This window comes from Myiozetetes cayanensis, unplaced genomic scaffold, assembly GCF_022539395.1.
Source record: "Myiozetetes cayanensis isolate MyiCay16 unplaced genomic scaffold, myiCay2020 scf207, whole genome shotgun sequence".
In the NCBI taxonomy this organism is placed as follows: domain Eukaryota; kingdom Metazoa; phylum Chordata; class Aves; order Passeriformes; family Tyrannidae; genus Myiozetetes; species Myiozetetes cayanensis.
The window spans coordinates 21205-46722 of record NW_026087420.1 but is presented as its reverse complement, the minus strand read 5'-3'; the positions used below and the strand labels follow the sequence as shown (position 1 = coordinate 46722).

At 60.7% G+C, this 25518-nt stretch overlaps 1 protein-coding gene across 1 annotated transcript; it reads left to right on the top strand.

Moving 5' to 3' along the window:
* The first annotated feature begins 3964 nt into the window (after positions 1-3964).
* SYVN1 (synoviolin 1) lies at positions 3965-25518 on the top strand. The gene is given in 17 exon segments (XM_050317951.1): positions 3965-4101; positions 5219-5311; positions 8019-8171; positions 9279-9327; positions 10549-10652; positions 11886-12012; positions 13205-13304; positions 15325-15390; positions 16575-16691; positions 19981-20117; positions 21345-21476; positions 22436-22476; positions 22479-22530; positions 22604-22792; positions 24582-24698; positions 25156-25393; positions 25500-25518. Coding segments are annotated over 17 exon segments (1866 nt in total). The 5' UTR covers positions 3965-3969.

Here is a 25518-nt window from a genome sequence, read left to right as displayed (position 1 = left end):
GGGAGGGAGCGAAATCCTTCAATCCCCCCCCCCCGCGGGCAGCGGGTGGCGCGGGCCGGGGCGGAAGTGAGGTGTCGCGCGCCGCGGCGGTTCCGGGGTGGGCGCGGCCTGGGCGGGGGGGGCCGAGCGGGACCGGCCCGGTGAGTGCGGGGAGGGGGGAGAGACCCCCCGGGGAGGGGGAGGACTGAGGGGGAGACCCCCGGAGGGGGGAGAGACCCCAGGGTGAGGGGAGTGAAGGGGAGACCCCGGGCCGAGCGGGACCGGCCCGGTGAGTGCAGGGGGAGGGGGAGAGACCCCGAGGAGGGGGACACTGAGGGGGAGACCCCGGGGAGGGAGAGACCCCGGGATTGGGGGAGTAAGGGGAGACCCTGGGCCGAGCGGGACCGGCCCGGTGAGTGGGGGTGTGGGAGAGACCCCCGAGGGAAGGAGAGACCCCGGGGGACACTGAGGGAGACCCCCGGGGAGGGAGGAGAGACCCCCGGGGTGAGAGGGAGTGAAGGGGAGACCCCGGGCCGAGCGGGACCGGCCCGGTGAGTGCGGGGGAGGGGAGAGACCCCCGGGGAGGGGGACTGAGGGGGAGACCCCGGGAGGGGAGAGACCCCAGGATGAGGGGGAGTAAGGGAAGACCCCGGGCTGAGCAGGACCGGCCCGGTGAGTACGGGGTGGGGGGAGAGACCCCGGGGAGGGGGACTGAGGGGGAGACCCCGGGGAGAGGGGACTGAGGGGAGACCCCGGGATGGGGCAGGGAGTAAGGGAGACCCCGGGCCGAGCAGGACCGGCCCAGTGAGTGCAGGGGAGAGACCCTGGGGGACGCTGAGGGGGAGACCCCAGGGTGAGGGGAGTGAAGGGGAGACCCCGGGATTGGGGGGAGTAAGGGGAGACCCCGGGCCGAGCAGGACCGGCCCGGTGAGTGGGGGTGTGGAGAGACCCCGGGAGGGGGAGACCCCCGGGGTTTTGGGGGGAGTAAAGGGGAGACCCCCGGGGTGAGGGACAATGAGGGGGGGAGACCCCCGGGACTGGGGGGGACTGAGGGGGAGAGACCCCCGGAATTGGGGGGGAGTGAAGGGGGAGACCCCCAGGGTGAGGGGGGGAGTAAAGGGGGAGACCCCCGGAGGGGGGGACAGGGGGGTCAGTTTTGGGGTGAAAAGGGGCGGTTTTGGGTGTCTCTGAGCAGGGACCATGCCGTGCACAGCTCTGGTGATGATTTTGGGTGATTTTGGGTGATTTTGGGGTGATTTTGTGTATTTTTGGGACAGGGGCCATGCTGTGCACAGCTCTGGTGATGATTTTGGGGTGATTTTGTGTATTTTTGGGACATGGGCCATGCTGTGCACAGCTCTGGTGATGATTTTGGGGTGATTTTGTGTATTTTTGGGACAGGGGCCATGCTGTGCACAGCTCTGGTGATGATTTTGGGTGATTTTGGGGTGATTTTGTGTATTTTTGGGACAGGGGCCATGCTGTGCACAGCTCTGGTGATGATTTTAGGGGTGATTTTGTGTATTTTTGGGACAGGGGCCATGCTGTGCACAGCTCTGGTGATGATTTTGGGTGATTTTGGGGTGATTTTGTGTATTTTTGGGACAGGGGCCATGCTGTGCACAGCTCTGGTGATGATTTTGGGGTGATTTTGTGTATTTTTTGGGGCAGGGGCCATGCTGTGCACAGCTCTGGTGATGATTTTGGGTTGATTTTGGCTGTTTTTGGACAGGGGCCATGCTGTGCACAGCTCTGGTGATGATTTTGGGGTGTTTTGGGATGATTTTGGGGTGATTTTGGGTGTTTTTGGACAGGGGCCATGCTGTGCACAGCTCTGGTGATGATTTTGGGTTGATTTTGGGTGTTTTGGGGACAGGGGCCATGCTGTGCACAGCTCTGGTGATGATTTTGGGGTGATTTTGGGATGATTTTGGGTTGATTTTGGGATGATTTTGGGGATGATTTGGGGATGATTTTGGGGTGATTTTGGGTGTTTTTGGATAGGGGCCATGCTGTGCACAGCTCTGGTGATGATGGGCAGCCTGGCCCTCACCACGGCCATGGTGCTGGGGATGATTTTGGGGTGATTTTGGGATGATTTTGGGGATGATTTTGGGGTGATTTTGGGGATGATTTTGGGGATGATTTTGGGGATGATTTTGGGGATGATTTTGGGATGATTTTGGGGATGATTTGGGGATGATTTTGGGGTGATTTTGGGTGTTTTTGGGGCAGGGGCCATGCTGTGCACAGCTCTGGTGATGATGGGCAGCCTGGCCCTCACCACGGCCGTGGTGCTGGGGATGATTTTGGGGTGATTTTGGGTTGATTTTGGGTTGATTTTGGGGATGATTTGGGGATGATTTTGGGGATGATTTTGGGTTGATTTTGGGTGGTTTTGGACAGGGGCCATGCTGTGCACAGCTCTGGTGATGATGGGCAGCCTGGCCCTCACCACGGCCGTGGTGCTGGGGATGATTTTGGGGTGATTTTGGGTTGATTTTGGGATGATTTTGGGGATGATTTTGGGTGTTTTTGGGGATGATTTTGGGATGATTTTGGGGTGATTTTGGGGATGATTTGGGGATGATTTTGGGATGATTTTGGGTGTTTTTGGGGCAGGGGCCATGCTGTGCACAGCTCTGGTGATGATAGGCAGCCTGGCCCTCACCACGACCGTGGTGCTGGAGATGATTTGGGGATGATTTAGAGATGATTTTGGGTTGATTTTGGCTGTTTTAGGGCAGGGGCCATGCTGTGCACAGCTCTGGTGATGATGGGCAGCCTGGCCCTCACCACGGCCGTGGTGCTGGGGATGATTTTGGGATGATTTTGGGGATGATTTGGGGATGATTTGGGGATGATTTGGGGATGATTTTGGGGATGATTTGGGGATGATTTTGGGGTGATTTTGGGTGTTTTTGGGGCAGGGGCCATGCTGTGCACAGCTCTGGTGATGATAGGCAGCCTGGCCCTCACCACGGCACGTGAGTGCTGGGGATGATTTTGGGATGATTTTGGGGATGATTTTGGGATGATTTTGGGATGATTTTGGGGATGATTTTGGGGTGATTTTGGGATGATTTTGGGGATGATTTGGGGATGATTTTGGGTTGATTTTGGGTGTTTTTGGGGCAGGGGCCATGCTGTGCACAGCTCTGGTGATGATGGGCAGCCTGGCCCTCACCACGGCCGTGGTGCTGGGGATGATTTGGGGATGATTTTGGGGTGATTTTGGGGTGATTTTGGGGATGATTTTGGGGATGATTTGGGGATGATTTTGGGGATGATTTGGGGATGATTTTGGGTTGATTTTGGCTGTTTTTGGGGCAGGGGCCATGCTGTGCACAGCTCTGGTGATGATGGGCAGCCTGGCCCTCACCACGGCCGTGGTGCTGGCGATGATTTTGGGTGATTTTGGGTTGATTTTGGGTGTTTTTGGGGCAGGGGCCATGCTGTGCACAGCTCTGGTGATGATGGGCAGCCTGGCCCTCACCACGGCCGTGGTGCTGGGGATGATTTTGGGGTGATTTTGGGATGATTTTGGGATGATTTTGGGATGATTTTGGGGATGATTTGGGGATGATTTTGGGTTGATTTTGGGTGTTTTTGGGGCAGGGGCCATGCTGTGCACAGCTCTGGTGATGATGGGCAGCCTGGCCCTCACCACGGCCGTGGTGCTGGGGATGATTTTGGGGTGATTTTGGGGATGATTCTGGGATGATTTTGGGATGATTTTGGGGATGATTTGGGGATGATTTTGGGTGTTTTTGGGGCAGGGGCCATGCTGTGCACAGCTCTGGTGATGATGGGCAGCCTGGCCCTCACCACGGCCGTGGTGCTGGGGATGATTTTGGGGATGATTTTGGGTTGATTTTGGGATGATTTTGGGGTGATTTTGGGGATGATTTTGGGGTGATTTTGGGATGATTTTGGGGATGATTTGGGGATGATTTTGGGGTGATTTTGGCTGTTTTTGGGACAGGGGCCATGCTGTGCACAGCTCTGGTGATGATGGGCAGCCTGGCCCTCACCACGGCCGTGGTTGCCCACGCCTATTACCTGAAGCACCAGTTCTACCCCACCGTGGTTTATCTCACCAAGTCCAGCCCCAGCATGGCCGTGAGTGCTTCGTTAACTCTTTAATTAAGCCCTTTAATTAGCGCTGGGGGGGAGGGAGGTGGGGGGAGATCTCAGTTCTGCTTTTGGGGGACGGAAACGGCGCCTTTGGGGTTTGGTGACGCTCCCAAAAAACCCCCTGGGGGGAGGGGAAAGGGGGGGAGACCCCCAGGATGGGGGAAGGGGAGAGACCCCGGGTGAGGGGGAAAGGGGAGACCCCCAGGGTGAGGGGGAAGGGGAGACCCCTGGGGTGAGGGGGAAGGGAGACCCCAGGATGGGGAGGGTAAAGGGGAGACCCCGGAGTGAGGAGGAAAAGGAGACCCCAGGATGGGGAGGGTAAAGGGAGACCCCTGGGATGGGGAGGGGAAGGGGAGACCCCGGGGTGAGGGGAGGGGAAAGGGAGACCCCGGGGTGGGCCCAGTGAGTTCTGGGGAGGGGGTGGGGGTTTGGGGATGGAGAGACCCCTGGGCTGGGGGTGACAGGGGGCTCTGGGGACCCCTGGGCTGGGGGACGGGAGGGGTCCAGGAGACCCTGGGCTGAGGGGAATGGGGGAGCACAGAGAGTTTGGGGGTGGAGGGGACATTTGGGGGCCCCGAGGGTTTGGGGGTGGAGGGACATTTGGGGGTGGAGGGACATTTGGGGGCACAGAGGGTTTGGGGGTGGAGGGACATTTGGGGGGTGGAGAGGACATTTTGGGGTGGAGGGGCATTTGGGGGGGTGCAGGGACATTTGGGGGGGCACAGGGACAAAAAGGGTGCCATTTGGGGTTTGGTGACGCTCCCCAAAAATCCCACAGAGGGGGTGGGGGGTGGGTGACACCTTGGGGGGTGTTGGGACAGCACTGGGACACCCCCACAGCTCGCTCAGGACCCCCCAAAAAACGGGCTGGGGGCTCCTCTCTGTCGCCTTTGTGTCCCCCCCTCACAAACTCAAATTTTGGGTGCCTCAAAGTGGTCGTGGCCGGCCCCAAAAGCTCCTTTTTTGGGGTGTCCCCCCCTCCCCCAGGTTTTGTACATCCAGGCCTTTGTGTTTCCCCCTCACAAACTCAAATTTTGGGTGCCCCAAAGTGGTCGTGGCCGGCCCCAAAAGCTCCTTTTTGGGGTGTCCCCCCCTCCCCCAGGTTTTGTACATCCAGGCCTTTGTCCTGGTGTTCCTGCTGGGCAAGGTCATGGGCAAGGTGTTTTTTGGGCAGCTCAGGGCGGCTGAGATGGAGGTGAGTCCTGGGGAACCCCCCCAATTCGGGAATGGGGGGAGGGAGGGGGGGATTGGGGGCTCTGGTGTTGTTTTGGGGGGGGATTTTGGACCCAGGGGGGGCTTTGATTCCATTTTTTTGGATCCTTTTGGAGGGGAGGGGGGGTTGAACCCCAAGAACCCCTTTTTTGGGGGGGATTTTGGACCCAGAGGGGGCTTTGATTCCATTTTTTTGGATCCCTTTGGAGGGGAGGGGGGGTTGAACCCCAAGAACCCCTTTTTTGGGGGGGATTTTGGACCCAGGGGGGTCTTTAATTCCATTTTCTTGGATCCCTTTGGGGAGGGGAGGGGGTTGTTGAACCCCAAGAACCCCTTTTTTGGGGGGGATTTTGGACCCAGGGGGGGCTTTGATTCCATTTTTTTGGATCCTTTTGGAGAGGGGAGGGGGGGTTGAACCTCAAGAACCCCTTTTTTGGGGGGGATTTTGGGCCCAGAGGGGGCTTTGATTCCATTTTTTTGGGATCCTTTTGGAGGGGAGGGGGGGTTGAACCCCAAGAACCCCTTTTTTGGGGGGATTTTGGACCCAGGGGGAGCTTTGATTCTATTTTTTGGATCCCTTTGGATGGGAGGGAGTTGTTGAACCCCAAGAACCCCTTTTTTGGGGGGATTTTGGACCCAGGGGGGGCTTTAATTCCATTTTCTTGGATCCCTTTGGGGAGGGGGTTGTTGAACCCCAAGAACCCCTTTTTTGGGGGGGATTTTGGACCCAGAGGGGGCTTTGATTCCATTTTTTTGGATCCCTTTGGATGGGAGGGGGGGGGTTGAACCCCAAAAACCCCTTTTTTGGGGGGGATTTTGGACCCAGAGGGAGCTTTGATTCCATTTTTTTGGGATCCTTTTGGAGGGGAGGGGGTTGTTGAACCTCAAGAACCTCTTTTTTGGGGGGATTTTGGACCCAGGGGGCTTTGATTCCATTTTTTGGATCCTTTTGGGGAGGGAGGGGTTGTTGAACCCCAAGAACCCCTTTTTGGGGATTTTGGACCCAGAGGGGCTTTGATTCCATTTTTTGGGATCCTTTTGGAGGGGAGGGGGGGTTGAACTTCAAGAACCCCTTTTTTGGGGGGATTTTGGACCCAGAGGGGGCTTTGATTCCATTTTTTTGGATCCTTTTGGGGAGGGGAGGGGGGGTTGAACCCCAAGAACCCCTTTTTTGGGGGGGATTTTGGACCCAGGGGGGGCTTTGATTCCATTTTTTGGATCCTTTTGGGAGAGGAGGGGGTTGAACCCCAAGAACCCCTTTTTTGGGGGGGATTTTGGACCCAGGGGGAGCTTTGATTCCATTTTTTTGGATCCCTTTGGATGGGAGGGGGTTGTTGAACCCCAAAAACCCCTTTTTTGGGGGGGATTTTGGACCCAGGGGGGCTTTGATTCCATTTTTTTGGATCCCTTTGGGGAGGGGAGGGGGTTGTTGAACCCCAAGAACCCCTTTTTTGGGGGGGATTTTGGACCCAGGGGGGGCTTTGATTCCATTTTTTTGGATTCTTTTGAGGAGGGGAGGGGGGGGTTGAACCTCAAGAGGCTTCCAGAACCCTTTTTTTTTATGGGGTGGGGGGATTTGGGATCCTCAGGGGACTTTGGTTTCATTTTGGGAAGGGTTTTGGGATCCTGGGAACCCTTTTGTGCCGGGAGGGGAGGGGGTTGTTGAACCCCAAGAACCCCACTCTGGGGTGGATTTTGAACCCCAAATGTTCTTTTTTTCCACTCTGGGCTGGATTTTGAACCCCAAGGGGTCCTTTTTCCCCACTCTGGGGTGGATTTTGAACCCCAAATGTTCTTTTTTTCCACTCTGGGGTGGATTTTGAACCCCAAGGGGTCCTTTTTCCCCACTCTGGGGTGGATTTTGAACCCCAAATGTTCTTTTTTTCCACTCTGGGGTGGACTTTGAACCCTAAAGGTCCTTTTTCCCCACTCTGGGGTGGATTTTGAGTCCCAAATGTTCTTTTTCCCCACCCTGGGGTGGATTTTGAACCCCAAGGGGTCCTTTTTTCCCCACTCTGGGGTGGATTTTGAACCCCAAGAGTTCTTTTTCCCCACTCTGGGGTGGATTTTGAACACCAAATGTCCTTTTTTTCCACTCTGGGGTGGATTTTGAACCCCAAATGTCCTTTTTTCCCTACTCTGGGGTGGATTTTGAACCCTGAAAGTCCTTTCTCCCCACTCTGGGGTGGATTTTGAACCCCAAGGGTTCTTTTTCCCCACTCTGGGGTGGATTTTGAACCCCAAGGGGTCCTTTTTCCCCACTCTGGGGTGGATTTTGAACCCCAAATGTTCTTTTTTTCCACTCTGGGGTGGACTTTGAACCCTAAAGGTCCTTTTTCTCCACCCTGGGGTGGATTTTGAACCCCAAAGGTCCTTTCTCTCCACTCTGGGGTGGATTTTGAACCCCAAAGGTCCTTTTTCCCCACTCTGGGGTGGATTTTGAACCCCAAATGTCCTTTTTCCTCACTCTGGGGTGGATTTTGAACCCCAAATGTCCTTTTTTCCCCACTCTGAGGTGGATTTTGAGTCCCAAATGTCCTTTTTTCCCCACTCTGGGGTGGATTTTGAACCCCAAATGTCCTTTTCTCCCCACTCTGGGGTGGATTCCCCCCACATTGGGGTCCAGCCCAGGGGGGTTCAAGGCCAGGGGCCCCCCCTGAGCCCCCCCTGAGCCCCCCCTGCCCCCCCAGCACCTCCTGGAGCGCTCTTGGTACGCGGTGACCGAGACCTGCTTGGCCTTCACCGTCTTCAGGGACGATTTCAGCCCCCGCTTCGTCGCCCTCTTCACCCTCCTGCTCTTCCTCAAGTGCTTCCACTGGCTGGCCGAGGACAGGGTGGACTTTGTGAGTGCTGGGGGAGAAAAAACAGCTCTAAAAACACCCAAAACAGCCCTAAAAACACCCAAAACAGCCTTAAATCCAACTAAAACCACCCTAAAACAGCCCTGAACTGGCTGGCCGAGGACAGGGTGGACTTTGTGAGTGCTGGGGGGGGGAAACAGCCCTAAAAACACCTAAAACAGCCCTAAAACCACCCTAAACTAGCCCTGAACTGGCTGGCCGAGGACAAGGTGGACTTTGTGAGTGCTGGGAGGGGGGAAACAGCCCTAAAAACACCTAAAACAGCCTTAAAAACACCTAAAACAGCCCTAAAAACACCTATAACAGCCCTAAAACAGCCCTGAACTGGCTGGCTGAGGACAGGGTGGACTTTGTGAGTGCTGGGGGGGGAAAAACAGCCCTGAAACCACCTAAAACAGCCTTAAAACCACCCTAAAACAGCCCTGAACTGGCTGGCTGAGAACAGGGTGGACTTTGTGAATGCTGGGAGGAGGAAAAAAAGCCCTAAAACACCCAAAACAGCCTTAAATCCAACTAAAACCACCCTAAAACAGCCCTAAAAACACCTAAAACAGCCTTAAATCCAACTAAAACCACCCTAAAACAGCCCTAAAAACACCTAAAACAGCCTTAAATCCAACTAAAACCACCCTAAAACAGCCCTAAAAACACCGAAAACAGCCTTAAACCCAACTAAAACAACCCTAAAACAGCCAAAACCCACCCTAAAACCACTTAAAACCGCCCTAAAACAGCTCTAAACTTGGCTGACTGAGGACAGGGTGGACTTTGTGAGTGCTGGGAGGGGGAAAACAGCCCTAAAAACACCTAAAACAGCCCTAAAAACACCTAAAACAGCCCTAAAACAGCCCTAAAAAGTCCTAAAACAGCCCTAAAACAGCCCTAAAAAGTCCTAAACCAGCCCTAAAACCACCCTAAAACAGCCCTAAAACCACCTAAAACAGCCAAAACCCACCCTAAAACAGCCCTAAAAACACCTAAACCAACCCTAAACCAGCCCTAAAAGCACCCAAACCAACCCTAAAACCACCTAAACTACCCTAAAAGCACCTCAACCAACCCACCCCCCCCGTTCGTGTCGTTCCGCAGATGGAGCGAAGCCCCAACATCTCCTGGCTCTTCCACTTCCGCATCGTCTGTGAGTTCTGGGGCCCTTTTGGGGCCCTTTTGGGGTCATTTGGGCCCCTCATTTGCATGCTGGGGGGGGGGCTCGTTAACGAGGGAGCACTAATGGGGTTCTGGGGGAAGAAAAACCCACCCCAGACCCCCAAATCCCCACCCCAAAGCCCCAAATCCCCACCCCAAACCCCAAATCCCACCCCAAAGCCCCAAATCCCTCTCCAAACCCCAAATCCCCACCCCAAAGCCCCAAATCCCACCCCAGACCCCCAATCACCCCCAAATCCCCAAATCCCACCCCAAAGCCCCAAATCCCCACCCCAAAGCCCCAAATCCCCACCCCAAACCCCAAATCCCACCCCAAAGCCCCAATCCCTCTCCAAACCCCAAATCCCCACCCCAAAGCCCCAAATCCCCACCCCAGACCCCAAATCCGCACCCCAAATCCCCAAATCCCCACCCCAAAGCCCCCAATCCCACCAACCCCAAATCCCCACCCCAAACCCCAAATCCCCACCCCAAAGCCCCCAATCCCCACCCTCAAACCCCAAATCCCCACCCCAAAGCCCCAAATCCCCACCCCAAAGCCCCAAATCCCCAGCAGAGCTCAGCCCTGGGGCTGGGAAAGGGGGATTTGGGGACATAAAACCAGTTTGGGGAGGAATTGGGGGGATTTTGGGTCTGGAGAGGGGGATTTGGGGCTGGGAGAAGCCGTTTTTGGAGGAATTGGGGGGGTTTTTGGGCAAACCCCATTTTTTGAAGGAAGTGGGATGAACTGGGAGGGTACTGGGAGGTTCCTCGGAGGCCATACTGGGCCGTACTGGGAGGGCACTGGGAAGGTTCCTGGGAGGCCATGCTGGTCTGTACTGGTCCATGCTGGTCCATCCTGATCCGTACTGGGAGGACACTGGGAGGTCCATACTGGGCTGTGCTGGGAGGGCACTGGGAGGTCCATACTAGACTGTACTGGGAGGGCACTGGGAGGTCCATACTGGACTGTACTGGGAGGGTACTGGGAGGTCCATACTGGGCTGTACTGGGAGGTCCATACTGGGCTGTACTGGGAGGGCACTGGGAGGTTCCTGGGAGGCCATACTGGTCTGTACTGGTCTGTGCTGTTCCATACTGGTCTGTACTGGTCTGTGCTGTTCCGTGCTGTTCCATACTGGTCCGTACTGGTCCGTACTGGTCCGTGCTGTTCCGTACTGGTCCATACTGGTCCGTACTGGTGCCCCCCCAGCGCTGATGCTCCTGCTGGCCGTGCTGGACTCGCTGTTCGTCAGCCACGCCTATCACAGCATCCTCACCCGCGGCGCCTCCGTCCAGCTCGTCTTCGGCTTCGAGGTGGGACCCCCAGACCCCCTGGGACCCCCAAAAACCCCCCTGGGACCCCCAAAAAACCCCCCTGGGACCCCAAAACACCCCTGGGACCCCAGACCCCCGGGTGGACCCTAGGGGGACCCCCAAAACCCCCGGGATGGACCCTGGGGGGACCCCCAAACCCTCCTGGGACCCCCAGACCCCTGGGATGGACCCTGGGGGGACCCCAAAACCCACAGGATGGACCCTGGGGAGACCCCAAACCCCCCTGGGACCCCCAAACCCCTGGGATGGACCCTGGGGGGACCCCAAAAAACCCCCCTGGGACCCCCAAACCCTCGGGATGGACCCTAGGGGGACCCCAAAACCCTCCTGGGACGGACCCTGGGGGGAACCCCAAACCACCCTGGGACCCCCAAACCCCCGGGATGGACCCTGGGGGGACCCCCAAAACCCCCTGGGATGGACCCTGGGGAGAACCCCAAAAAACCTCCCTGAGACCCCAAAACCCCCAGGATGGATCCTGGGGGGGCCCCCAAACCTTCAGGATGGTCCATGGTGGGACCCCCAGACCCCTGGGATGTCCCCCCCATGTCCCCCCATTATGCTGTCCTGCTGGCCATGGCAGCCCCCCCGTGTCCCCCCTGACCCCCTGTGACCCCCTGACTCCTCCATGCCCCCCGACCCCCTGTGACCTCCCTTAGCCCCCACGAGCCCCCTGACCCCGCTGTGACCCCCTGTGTCCCCCAGTGCGCGGTGCTGCTGACCATGGCAGCCCCCATGTCCCCTGACCCCCTGTGACCCCCCCGACCCCCTGTGTCCCCCTGACCCCCCGCAACCCCCTGACCGCTCCATGTCCTCCCTGACCCCGTGTGACCCCCTGACCCTCCAGGACCCCCCTGACCCCCTGTGACCCCCTTAGCCCCCCACAAGCCCCCTGACCCCGCTGCTGACCCCCGTGTGCCCCAGTACACAGTGCTGCTGACCATGGCAGCCCCTGTGCCTCCCCCCATGTCCCCCTGTGACCCTGAGCCCCGCTGTGACCCCCTGACCCCCTGTGACCCCTGACCCCTCCAGGACCCCTGACCCCCTGTGACCCCCATGACCCCCCTGACCCCCTGTGACCCCCTGTAGACCCCCAGTACGCGGTGCTGCTGACCATGGCAGCCCTCTGTGTCCCCCTGACCCCCTGTGACCCCCTGACCCCCCAGGACCCCTGACCCCCTGTGACCCCCTGACCTCCCCATGTCCCCCCAGTACGCAGTGCTGCTGACCATGGTGCTGACCATCTTCATCAAGTACGTGCTGCACTCCATCGACCTGCAGAGCGACAACCCCTGGGACAACAAGGCCATCTTCATGCTCTACACCGAGCTTTTCACTGGTAACGACCCCAAATCAGGGCTCAGACCCCCAAATCGGGGTCCTGGGGGGCCCCAAAACCCCCCCTGTGCCCCTGTTCATGCTCTACACCGAGCTTTTCACTGGTAACGACCCCAAAAGGGACCCCAAATCCCCCCCTGTGCCCCTGTTCATGCTCTACACCGAGCTTTTCACTGGTACTGACCCCAAATCAGGGCTCAGACCCCCCAAATCAGGGTCTGGGGGATCCCCAAATCCCCCCCTGTGCCCGTGTTCATGCTCTACACAGAGCTCTTCACTGGTAATGACCCCAAATCGGACCCCAAATCCCCCCCTGTGCCCCTGTTCATGCTCTACACCGAGCTTTTCACTGGTACTGACCCCAAATCTGGGTCCTGGGGGGCCCAAACCCCCCCCGTGCCCGTGTCCCCGCTGTTCCTGTGTCCCCACTGTTCCTGTGTCCCTGTCCCCGCAGGGTTCATCAAGGTGCTGCTCTACATGGCCCCCACAGCCCCCCCTGTGCCCCCCATGTCCCCCCTGTGCCCCCACAGCCCCCTGTGCCCTCCATGTCCCCCATGTCCCCTTCTCCCCCGCAGGGTTCATCAAGGTGCTGCTCTACATGGCCCCACAGCCCCCCTGTGCCCCCTGTGCCCCCACAGCCCCCATGTGCCCCCTGTGCCCCCCATGTCCCCTTCTCCCCCGCAGGGTTCATCAAGGTGCTGCTCTACATGGCCCCCACAGCCCCTGTGTCCCCCTCTGTGCCCCCACAGCCCCCTTGTGCTCCCCACAGCCCCCATGTCCCCCCACAGCCCCCATGTCCCCTTCTCCCCCGCAGGGTTCATCAAGGTGCTGCTCTACATGGCCCCCTGTCCCTGTGTCCCCCCTGTGCCTCCCTGTGCCCCCATGTCCCCCACAGCCCCCATGTCCCCCACAGCCCCCATGTCCCCTTTTCCCCGCAGGGTTCATCAAGGTGCTGCTCTACATGGCCCTCACAGCCCCCTGTGCCCCCTGTGCCCCCATGGCCCCCATGTCCCCCCCATGTCCCCTTTTCCCCTGCAGGGTTCATCAAGGTGCTGCTCTACATGGCCCCCACAGCCCCTGGAGCCCCCTGTGCCCCCACAGCCCCCTGTGCCCCCCATGTCCCCCCATGTCCCCACAGCCCTGGAGCCCCCTGTGCCCCCCACAGCCCCCCATGTCCCCTTTTTCCCCTACAGGGTTCATCAAGGTGCTGCTCTACATGGCCTTCATGACCATCATGATCAAGGTGCACACCTTCCCGCTCTTCGCCATCCGCCCCATGTACCTGGCCATGAGGTGAGCTGATCCCAACCCCCTATCCCATCATCCCATCATCCCATCATCCCACCATCCCATCATCCCATCACCCCATGTACCTGGCCATGAGGTGAGCTGATCCCAAACCCAATCCCATCATCCCATCATCCCATCCCATGTACCTGGCCATGAGGTGAGCTGATCCCAATCCCACCATCCCACCATCCCATCATCCCATCCCATCATCCCACCCCATCCCATGTACCTGGCCATGAGGTGAGCTGCTCCCAACCCCCTATCCCATCATCCCATCATCCCATCATCCTGTCCCATCATCCCATCATCCCATCCTCCCATCCGCCCCATGTACCTGGCCATGAGGTGAGCTGCTCCCAAACCCCTATCCCATCATCCCATCATCCCATCCCATCATCCCATCCCATCATCCCATCACCCCATGTACCTGGCCATGAGGTGAGCTGCTCCCAAACCCCTATCCCATCATCCCATCACCCCATCATCCCATCACCCCATTATCCCATCCCATGACCCCATCATCCCATCACCCCATCCCATCATCCCATCCCATCATCCCATCATCCCATCACCCCATCATCCCATCACCCCATCATCCCATCCCATGACCCCATCATCCCATCCCATCATCCCATCATCCCATCCCATCATCCCATCATCCCATCACCCCATCATCCCATCACCCCATCATCCCATCCCATCACCCCATCATCCCATCCCATCACCCCATCATCCCATCCCATCATCCCATCCGCCCCATGTACCTGGCCATGAGGTGAGCTGTTCCCAAACCCCTATCCCACCATCCTATCACCCCATCATCCCATCATCCCATCCCATCATCCCATCCCATCATCCCATCACCCCATGTACCTGGCCATGAGGTGAGCTGTTCCCAAACCCCAATCCCATCATCCCATCACCCCATGTACCTGGCCATGAGGTGAGCTGTTCCCAAACCCCAATCCCACCACCCCATCATCCCATCCCATCATCCCATCCACCCCATGTACCTGGCCATGAGGTGAGCTGCTCCCAAACCCCAATCCCACCCCCTTATCCCATCATCCCATCCCATCATCCCATCATCCCATCACCCCATGTACCTGGCCATGAGGTGAGCTGATCCCAAACCCCAATCCCACCCCATTATCCCATCATCCCATCACCCCATTATCCCATCACCCCATCATCCCATCACCCCATGTACCTGGCCATGAGGTGAGCTGTTCCCAAACCCCTATCCCACCATCCCATCACCCCATCATCCCATCACCCCATCATCCCATCACCCCATCATCCCATCACCCCATCATCCCATCATCCCATCACCCCATCCCATCATCCCATCCCATCATCCCATCCGCCCCATGTACCTGGCCATGAGGTGAGCTGATCCCAAACCCCAATCCCACCCCATTATCCCATCACCCCATCATCCCATCACCCCATCATCCCATCCCATCATCCCATCACCCCATCATCCCATCACCCCATCATCCCATCCCATGACCCCATCATCCCATCCCATCATCCCATCCCATCATCCCATCCGCCCCATGTACCTGGCCATGAGGTGAGCTGATCCCAAACCCCAATCCCATCCCATCATCCCATCACCCCATCATCCCATCCCATCATCCCACCCCATGTACCTGGCCATGAGGTGAGGTGTTCCCAACCCCCTATCCCATCATCCCATTATCCCATCCCATTATCCCATTGTCCCATCCGCCCCATGTACCTGGCCATGAGGTGAGCTGTTCCCAAACCCCTATCCCATCATCCCATCATCCCATCCCATCATCCCACCCCATGTACCTGGCCATGAGGTGAGCTGATCCCAAACCCTTATCCCATCCCATTATCCCATTACCCCATCATCCCATCGTCCCATCCCATCACCCCATCACCCCATGTACCTGGCCATGAGGTGAGCTGCTCCCACCCCCCAATCCCCCCATCCCATCCCACCCCCCACTCCGTGCCCCAGGGCCGGTCCCAGCCCGTCCTGTCCCCACAGGCAGTTCAAGAAGGCGGTGACCGACGCCATCATGTCCCGCCGGGCCATCCGCAACATGAACACGCTGTGAGTGACCCAAAACATCCCAAAACATCCCCAAACTTCCCTTCCCAAACATCCCAAAACATCCCCAAACTTCCCAAACATCCCAAAACATCCCCAAGCCTCCCCTCCCAAACATCCCCAAAACTCCCCTCCCAAACATCCTCAAACTTCCCTTCCCAGACATCCCAAAACATCCCCAAACCTCCCCAAACTTCCCTTCCTAAACATCCCCAAACCTCCCCTCCCAAACATCCCCAAACTTCCCTTCCTAAACATCCCAAAACATCCCCAAACCTCCCCTCCCAAACATCCCAAAACATTCCCTCCCAAACCTCCCCAAACTTCCCTTCCTAAACATCCCAAAACCTTCCCAAACCTCCCCTTCCCAAACATCCCCTCCCAAACCTCCCCTTACCAAACATCCCAAAACCTTCCCAAACATCCCCTCCCAAACCTCCCCTTACCAAACATCCCAAAACCTTCCCAAACATCACAAAACCTTCCCAAACCTTCCAAAAACCTTCCCAAACCTTCCCTCTCCTCCATTTTTGTGGCTGAGGAGGGAAGGAGTGGCCCAAGCAGAGGTTTTTGGGGCTGGGGAAGGATGGAACCCCCCCAAGCAGAGGTTTTTGGGGCTGAGCAGCCCCCCAAGCAGAGGTTTTTGGAGCTGAGGATTAAGCAGCCCCCCAAGCAGAGGTTTTTGGGGCTGGGGAAGGATGGAACCCCCCCAGGCAGAGGTTTTTGGGGCTGGGGAAGGATGGAACCCCCCCAAGCAGAGGTTTTTGGGGCTGAGCAGCCCCCCCAAGCAGTGATTTTTGGGTCTGGGGAAGGATGGAACCCCCCCAAGCAGTGATTTTTGGGGCTGGGGAAGGATGGACCCCCCCCAGGCAGAGGTTTTTGGGGCTGGGGAAGGATGGAACCCCCCCAGGCAGAGGTTTTTGGGCTGAGCAGCCCCCCAAGCAGTGATTTTTGGGGGTGAGGGGCTGAGTAGCCCCCCAAGCAGTGATTTTTGGGTCTGGGGAAGGATGGACCCCCCCCAAGCAGAGGTTTTTGGGGCTAAGCAGCCCCCCAAGCAGAGGTTTTTGGGGGTCTGGGGAAGGATGGACCCCCCCCAGGCAGAGGTTTTTGGGGCTGAGCAGCCCCCCAAGCAGAGGTTTTTGGGTCTGGGGGCCTGAGCAGCCCCCCAAGCAGAGCTGTGGGCACAGGTACCCCGACGCCACGGCCGAGGAGCTGCAGGCCACGGACAACGTGTGCATCATCTGCCGGGAGGAGATGGTGACGGGGGCCAAGCGCCTGCCCTGCAACCACATCTTCCACACCAGGTATGGGGGCACCACTGGGGGCACTGGGGGGGACTGGGGGGCTGTGCTGGGGGCACTGGGGGACTGGGGACACGGGAGGAGATGGTGACGGGGGCCAAGCGCCTGCCCTGCAACCACATCTTCCACACCAGGTACTGGGGGCACTGGGGGACTGGGGGCTGTGCTGGGGGCACTGGGGGATCAGGGCACTGGGGGGGCTGTGCTGGGGGCACTGGGGGACTGGGGTGGACTGGGAGGGTGTGCTGGGGGCACTGGGGACACGGGAGGGCTGTGGTGGTGGCCAAGCGCCTGCCCTGCAACCACATCTTCCACACCAGGTACTGGGGGCTGTACTGGGGGAACTGGGGGACTGGGGGACTGGGGACACAGGGGGCTGTGCTGGAGGCACTGGGGACACGGGGGGCACTGGGGGGCTGTGCTGGAGGCACTGGGGACACGGGGGCTGTGCTGGGGGCCAAGCGCCTGCCCTGCAACCACATCTTCCACACCAGGTATGGGGACTGGGGGGCTGGGGGGCTGTGGTGGGGGCACTGGGGACACGGGAGGAGATGGTGACGGGGGCCAAGCGCCTGCCCTGCAACCACATCTTCCACACCAGGTATGGGGACTGGGGGACTGGGGGGACTGGGGGGCTGTACTGGGGGCACTGGGGACACGGGAGGAGATGGTGACAGGGGCCAAGCGCCTGCCCTGCAACCACATCTTCCACACCAGGTACGGGGCTGGGGGACTGGGGGTGTGCTGGGAGCACTGGGGACACTTGGGGGGTCAGGGCACTGGGGGACTGGGAACACAGGGGGTGGGCTGTGGTGGGGGCCAAGCGCCTGCCCTGCAACCACATCTTCCACACCAGGTATGGGGCACTGGGGGCACTGGGGGGACTGGGGGGACTGGGGGTGTGCTGGGGGCTGTACTGGGGACACGGGGGGCTGTGGTGGGGGCCAAGCGCCTGCCCTGCAACCACATCTTCCACACCAGGTATGGGGGCACTGGGGGGACTGGGGGGACTGGGGGCTGTGCTGGGGGCACTGGGGGAACTGGGGGGCTGTGGTGGGGCCAAGCGCCTGCCCTGCAACCACATCTTCCACACCAGGTATGGGGGCACTGGGGGCACTGGGGGACTGGGGGGCTGTGCTGGGGGCACTGGGGACACGGAGGGGGCTGTGGTGGGGGCTGTGACGGGGGCCAGCGCCTGCCCTGCAACCACATCTTCCACACCAGGTATGGGGGCACTGGGGGGACTGGGGGGACTGGGGGGCTGTGCTGGGGGCACTGGGGGAACTGGGGGCTGTGGTGGGGGCCAAGCGCCTGCCCTGCAACCACATCTTCCACACCAGGTATGGGGGCACTGGGGGCACTGGGGGGACTGGGGGGCTGTGCTGGGGGCACTGGGGACACGGAGGGGGCTGTGGTGGGGGCTGTGACGGGGGCCAGCGCCTGCCCTGCAACCACATCTTCCACACCAGGTATGGGGGCACTGGGGGACTGGGGGGACTGGGGGCTGTGCTGGGGGCACTGGGGGAACTGGGGGGCTGTGGTGGGGGCCAAGCGCCTGCCCTGCAACCACATCTTCCACACCAGGTATGGGGGCACTGGGGGCACTGGGGGACTGGGGGCTGTGCTGGGGGCACTGGGGACACGGAGGGGCTGTGGTGGGGGCTGTGACGGGGGCCAAGCGCCTGCCCTGCAACCACATCTTCCACACCAGGTATGGGGGCACTGGGGGACTGGGGGGCTGTGCTGGGGGCACTGGGGGGGCTGTGCTGGGGGCACTGGGGACACGGGAGGAGATGGTGACAGGGGCCAAGCGCCTGCCCTGCAACCACATCTTCCACACCAGGTATGGGGGACTGGAGGGGTGTACTGGGGGCACTGGGGGGACTGGGGGGCTGTACTGGGGGCACTGGGGACACGGGAGGAGATGGTGACGGGGGCCAAGCGCCTGCCCTGCAACCACATCTTCCACACCAGGTATGGGGGCACTGGGGGGACTGGGGGCTGTGCTGGGGGCACTGGGGGGATCAGGACACTGGGGGGCTGTGGTGGTGGCCAGCGCCTGCCCTGCAACCACATCTTCCACACCAGGTACGGGGGCACTGGGGGACTGGGGGGACTGGGGGGACACTGGGGGCACTGGGGGGCTGTTCTGGGGGCACTGGGGGATCAGGGCACGGGGGGTCAGGGCACTGGGGGGCTGTGCTGGGGACACTGGGGGCACTGGGGGTCTGTGCTGGGGACACTGGGGGTCACAGCACTGGGGGACTGTGCTGGGGACACTGGGGGATCACAGCACTGGGGGTCTGTGCTGGGGGCACTGGGGGCACTGGGGGTCACAGCACTGGGGGTCTGTGCTGGGGGCACTGGGGGCACTGGGGGTCACAGCACTGGGGGGCTGTGCTGGGGGCACTGGGGGCACTGGGGGTCACAGCACTGGGGGCTGTGCTGGGGGCACTGGGGGCTTGGGGGATCACAGCACTGGGGGGGCTGTGCTGGGGGCACTGGGGGCACTGGGGGGGTCACAGCACTGGGGGGGCTGTGCTGGGGGCACTGGTGTCCCAGGAGGGGTTGTGGTGGGTTTGGAGGGGTCACAGCACCGGGGGGTGTCCCTGGTGACCTGGGGGTGGTTCTGGTGTCCCTGGTGACCCATGGGTGGTTCTGGTGTCCCATGGGTGGTTCTGGTGACCCATGGGTGTCCCTGGTGACCCTTGGGTGTCCCTGGTATCCTGTGGGTGTCCCGTGGGTGGTTCTGGTGACCCATGGGTGGTTCTGGTGTCCCTGGTGATATTTTTGGTGACCCGAGGGTGGTTCTGGTGTCCCATGGGTGGTTCTGGTGTCCCCGGTGATATTTTTGGTGACCCGTGGGTGTCCCTGGTGACCCATGGGTGGTTCTGGTGTCCCTGGTGATATTTTTGGTGCCCCGTGGGTGTCCCTGGTGACCTGGGGGTATTTTTGGTGACCTGTGGGTGGTTCTGGTGTCCCTGCTGATATTTTTGGTGTCCCTGGTGATATTTTTGGTGCCCCGTGGGTGTCCCTGGTGATATTTTTGGTGACCCATGGGTGTCCCTGGTGATATTTTTGGTGACCCGTGGGTGTCCCTGGTGTCCCATGGGTGGTTCTGGTGTCCTGGGGGTATTTTTGGTGTCCCTGGTGATATTTTTGGTGCCCCGAGGGTGGTTCTGGTGTCCCTGGTGACCTGGGGGTGTTTTTGGTGTCCCTGGTGATATTTTTGGTGTCCCGTGGGCGCCCCGGTGGCGTCCCCGGTGCCACCCCGGTGCCCGTGCCGTGGCAGCTGCCTGCGCTCGTGGTTCCAGCGGCAGCAGACGTGCCCCACGTGCCGCATGGACGTCCTGCGGGCCTCGCTGCCGCCACAGCCCCCCCCGGAGCCCCCCGAGCAGCCCCCGGCGCCGGCACAGCCCCCGGCCCCCAGCCCCACAACTGTGAGTATGGGGGAATGGGGGAAATGAGGGTGAATGGGGTCCCACAGCCCCCTGGCCCCCAGCCCCCAGCTGTGAGTATGGGGGAATGGGGAGTTAATGGGATCCTACAGCCCCCAAATGTGAGTCTGGGGGAATGGGGGAAATGGGGGTGAATGGGGTCCCACAGCCCTCGGCCCCCAGCCCCACAACTGTGAGTATGGGGGGAATGGGGGGTTAATGGGGTCCCACAGCCCCCCAGCTGTGAGTCTGGGGGGGAATGGGGTCCCACAGCCCCACAACTGTGAGTATGGGGGGGGAATGGGGGGTCCCACAGCCCCCCAACTGGGAGTCTGGGGGATAATGGGGTGTTAATGGGGTCCCACAGCCCCCAGCTGTGAGTCTGGGGGATAATGAGGTCCTACAGCCCCCAGCTGTGAGTATGGGGGTAATGGGGTCCCACAGCCCCACAACTGTGAGTATGGGGGAAATGGGGTTCCACAGCCCCCAGCTGTGAGTGGGGGGGATAATGGGGGAATGGGTCCCCAGCCCCCAACTGTGAGTATGGGGGAATGGGGTCCCACAGCCCCCCAGCTGTGAGTATGGGGGGGGGGGAATGGGGGTCCCACAGCCCCCCAGCTGTGAGTCTGGGGGCGATAATGGGGTCCCACAGCCCCCCAGCTGTGAGTCTGGGGGGGATAATGGGGTCCCACAGCCCCCCAACTGTGAGTATGGGGGGGGAATGGGGTCCCACAGCCCCCCAACTGTGAGTGGGGGGGGATAATGGGGGGAATGGGGTCCCCAGCCCCCAACTGTGAGTCTGGGGGATAATGGGGGGGTTAATGGGGTCCCACAGCCCCCCAACTGTGAGTCTGGGGGGAATGAGGGGTCCTACAGCCCCCCAACTGTGAGTCTGGGGGTGAATGGGGGGTCCCACAGCCCCCCAGCTGTGAGTCTGGGGGGATAATGGGGGTCCCACAGCCCCCCAACTGTGAGTCTGGGGGGGATAATGGGGTCCCACAGCCCCCCAACTGTGAGTGGGGGGGGATAATGGGGGGGGAATGGGGGTCCCACAGCCCCCCAACTGTGAGTCCTGGGGGGATAATGGGGGGTCCCACAGCCCCCCAACTGTGAGTCCTGGGGGGGATAATGGGGGGTCCCACAGCCCCCCAGCTGTGAGTGGGGGGGGAATTGGGGTCCCTGGGGTTCACTGGGGTCTCTCCCTGCTCTCCCCCCGCAGTTCCCCAGGGTCTCCTGCCCCCGTTCCCACCGGGAATGTTCCCCTTTTGGCCTCCTGTGGGGCCCTTCCCGCCCGGCCCGGGGGTCCCACAGACCCCTCCCCCCGGCCCCGACGGCTCCGGCAGCGCCGCAGGTGAGTCCGGCCCCAAATCCCCCCTTTCCACCCCAAATATCCCCCCTGAAACCCCAAATATCCCCCCCTTCCTCCCCAAATATCCCCCCTGAAACCCCAAATATCCCCCTTCCTCCCCAAATATCCCCCTGAAACCCCAAATATCCCCCTGAAACCCCAAATATTCCCCTGAAACCCCAAATATCCCCCTGAAACCCCAAATATCCCCTGAAACCCCAAATATCCCCCTTCCACCCCAAACCCCCTTCCACTCCCAAATCCCCCTTTCCACCCCAAATATCCACCCTGAAACCCCAAATATCCCCCTTCCACCCCAAACTCCCCTTCCACCCCAAATATCCCCCTGCCACCCCAAATATCCACCCCTTCCACCCCAAATATCCCCCTTCCTCCCCAAATATCCCCCTTCCACCCCAAATATCCCCCTTCCTCCCCAAATATCCCCCTTCCACCCCAAATATCCCCCTTCCACCCCAAATGTCCCCCTTCCACCCCAAATATCCCCCTTCCACCCCAAATATCCCCCTTCCACCCCAAATATCCACCCTGAAACCCCAAATCCCCCTTCCTCCCCAAATATCCCCCTTCCTCCCCAAATATCCCCTTTCTACCACAAATCCCCCTTCCACCCCAATATCCCCTGAAACCCCAAATATCCCCCTTCCACCCCAAATCCTCCCTGCCACCCTAAATCCCCTTTCCACCCCAAATCCCCCTTCCACCCCAAATCCCCCTTTCCACCCCAAATATCCCCCTTCCTCCCCAAATATCCCCCTTCCTCCCCAAATATCCCCTCCTTCCACCCCAAACCCTACCCCGGGGATGGCTTTGGGGGTCCATCCCCCCCTCCCAAAGCTGTTCCTGACCCCCCTTTGCTCCCCCAAAGCTGTTCCTGACCCGAGGATGGTTTTGGGGGTCCATTTTCCCCAAATCCGTTCCTGACCCCCTTTTCCCCCCAGCCCCCCGTCCCGGTGACTCCAGCGCCGGCTCCGAAGCCCCGGAGCCCCCGGGCTGCCCCCGCCCTGGCTGGGCCTGGCCTGGCCCCCTCTCTTCGGTAAGCCCACCCCATGGGGGGATTTGGGGTCTCCCCACCCCAGGAGCCCCCTGACCCCCCCAAACCCCCCCAGGGCTGCCCCCCATGCCGGTGCCGCCCGCCGGCTTCGCGGGGCTCACCGAGGACGAGCTGAGAGCCATGGAGGGCCACGAGAGGCAGCACCTGCAGGCCCGGCTGCAGTGCCTGAGCAACATCCACACCCTGCTGGACGCAGCCCTGCTCCAGATCAACCAGTACCTCACTGTCCTGGCCACCATCGGGTAACTGGGAGGGACTGGGAACACTGGGATGGACTGGGAACACTGGGATGGACTGGGAACACTGGGGGAGCCATGGGGACACTGGGGGGGTCACAGGGACAGCAGTGCCTGAGCAACATCCACACCCTGCTGGACGCGGCCCTGCTCCAGATCAACCAGTACCTGACAGTGCTGGCCACCATCGGGTAACTGGGAGGGACTGGGATGGACTGGGAGCACTGGGGGAGCCATGGGGACACTGGGATGGGCTGGGGGAGTCAGAGCTCCCATGGGGACAGCAGTGCCTGAGCAACATCCACACCCTGCTGGACGCGGCCCTGCTCCAGATCAACCAGTACCTGACAGTGCTGGCCACCATCGGGTAACTGGGAGGGACTGGGATGGACTGGGAGCACTGGGGGAGCCATGGGGACACTGGGATGGGCTGGGGGAGTCAGAGCTCCCATGGGGACAGCAGTGCCTGAGCAACATCCACACCCTGCTGGACGCGGCCCTGCTCCAGATCAACCAGTACCTGACAGTGCTGGCCACCATCGGGTAACTGGGAGGGACTGGGATGGGCTGGGAGGGACTGGGAACACTGGGATGGACTGGGGGGGTCACAGGGACAGCAGTGCCTGAGCAACATCCACACCCTGCTGGACGCAGCCCTGCTCCAGATCAACCAGTACCTGACTGTCCTGGCCACCATCGGGTAACTGGGAACACTGGGAGGGACTGGGAGCACTGGGATGGACTGGGGACACTGCGGGGGTCACAGGGACAGCAGTGCCTGAGCAACATCCACACCCTGCTGGACGCGGCCCTGCTCCAGATCAACCAGTACCTCACCGTCCTGGCCACCATCGGGTAACTGGGAGGGACTGGGAGGGGCTGGGATGGACTGGGAGCACTGGGATGGACTGGGGACACTGGGGGAGTCACAGGGACAGCAGTGCCTGAGCAACATCCACACCCTGCTGGACGCAGCCCTGCTCCAGATCAACCAGTACCTCACTGTCCTGGCCACCATCGGGTAACTGGGAGGGACTGGGATGGACTGGGAACACTGGGGGAGCCATGGGGACACTGGGATGGACTGGGGGGGTCACAGGGACAGCAGTGCCTGAGCAACATCCACACCCTGCTGGACGCAGCCCTGCTCCAGATCAACCAGTACCTCACTGTCCTGGCCACCATCGGGTAACTGGGAGGGACTGGGATGGACTGGGAACACTGGGGGAGCCATGGGGACACTGGGATGGACTGGGGGAGTCAGAGCTCCCATGGGGACAGCAGTGCCTGAGCAACATCCACACCCTGCTGGACGCGGCCCTGCTCCAGATCAACCAGTACCTGACAGTGCTGGCCACCATCGGGTAACTGGGATGGACTGGGGGGGACTGGGAGTGATGTGGGGTCCAGATCAACCAGTAGCTCTCTGTGGTGGCCACCACCAGGTAACTGGGATGGACTGGGATGGGACTGGGAGGGTCAGATCAACCAGTGCCTGACCGTCCTGGCCACCATCAGGTAACTGGGATGGACTGGGATGGGACTGGGAGAGTCAGATCAACCAGTGCCTGACCGTCCTGGCCACCATCAGGTAACTGGGGTGGACTGGGAACACTGGGGGGAGCCAGAGCAACCAGGACTGGCTGGTCCTGGCCCAGCTCTGGGTAACTGGGAGGGACTGGGATGGAACTGGGGGGGGTCAGATCAACCAGTAGCTCAGTGTCGTGGCCCAGCTCTGGGTAACTGGGAGGGACTGGGATGGACTGGGGGGTTCTGGGGGTTCTCCCCTCCCCCCAGACTGGGATAACTCCCCGTTCCCCCCCCCAGGACCCCCGAGGTGCCGCCCCTCCCCTCCCCTGCCCGGGACCCCCTCGGAGGAGCCCCCGGGACCCCCCGGGACCCCCCCAGCCAGCGGTGAGCGGGGAACCCCCCCAAACTGGGGACACTGGGAACACTGGGAGGGACTGGGGAGGGACTGGGGACACTGGGAGGGACTGGGAGGGACTGGGAAGGACTGGGAAGGACTGGGGGCACTGGGAGGGACTGGGGACACTGGGAGGGACTGGGAGGGACTTGGTGAACTGGGGACACTGAGAGGGACTGGGGAGACTGAGAGAACTGGGAGAACTGGGAGGGACTGGCTTGGGTTGTGGCACCAGGCGGGTGTGGGAGGGACTGGGAACTCTGGTGCTGAGCCGGGGCTGAACTGGGACTGAACTGGGGCTGGACTGGGACTGGGATGGTGCTGAATGGGGGCTGAACTGGGGCTGAGTTGGGAGTGAGCTGGTTCTGAACTGGTGCTGGTGCTGAACTGGGACTGGGATGGTGCTGAACTGGTGCTGAGCTGGTTCTGAACTGGTGTCCCCCGCAGCCCCCCCCGTGCAGCAGCAGCAGCAGCAGCAGCAGCAGGAGGAGGAGGAGGAGCAGGAGGAGGGGGAGGCCGAAGGCTCCGAGGGTCCCGAGGGCTCCGAGGGTCCCGACACGGCCGAGCTGCGACGGCGCCGCCTCCGAAAACTGGGGACGACCCCCCAGGGGACCCCTCCCCATCAGGGGACCCCTCCCCCTCATGGGACCCCTCCCCAGGGGACGTCCCTCCCCACTGACAGCGGGCCGGAGCCCCCAGGACCCCCCTTTTCCTCCTCCTCCCCTCATGGGACCCCTCCCCCAGGGGTCCCCTCCCCAGGGTCCCCTCCCCTAGGGGACCCCTCCCCTCAGGGGACCCCTCCCCCACTGA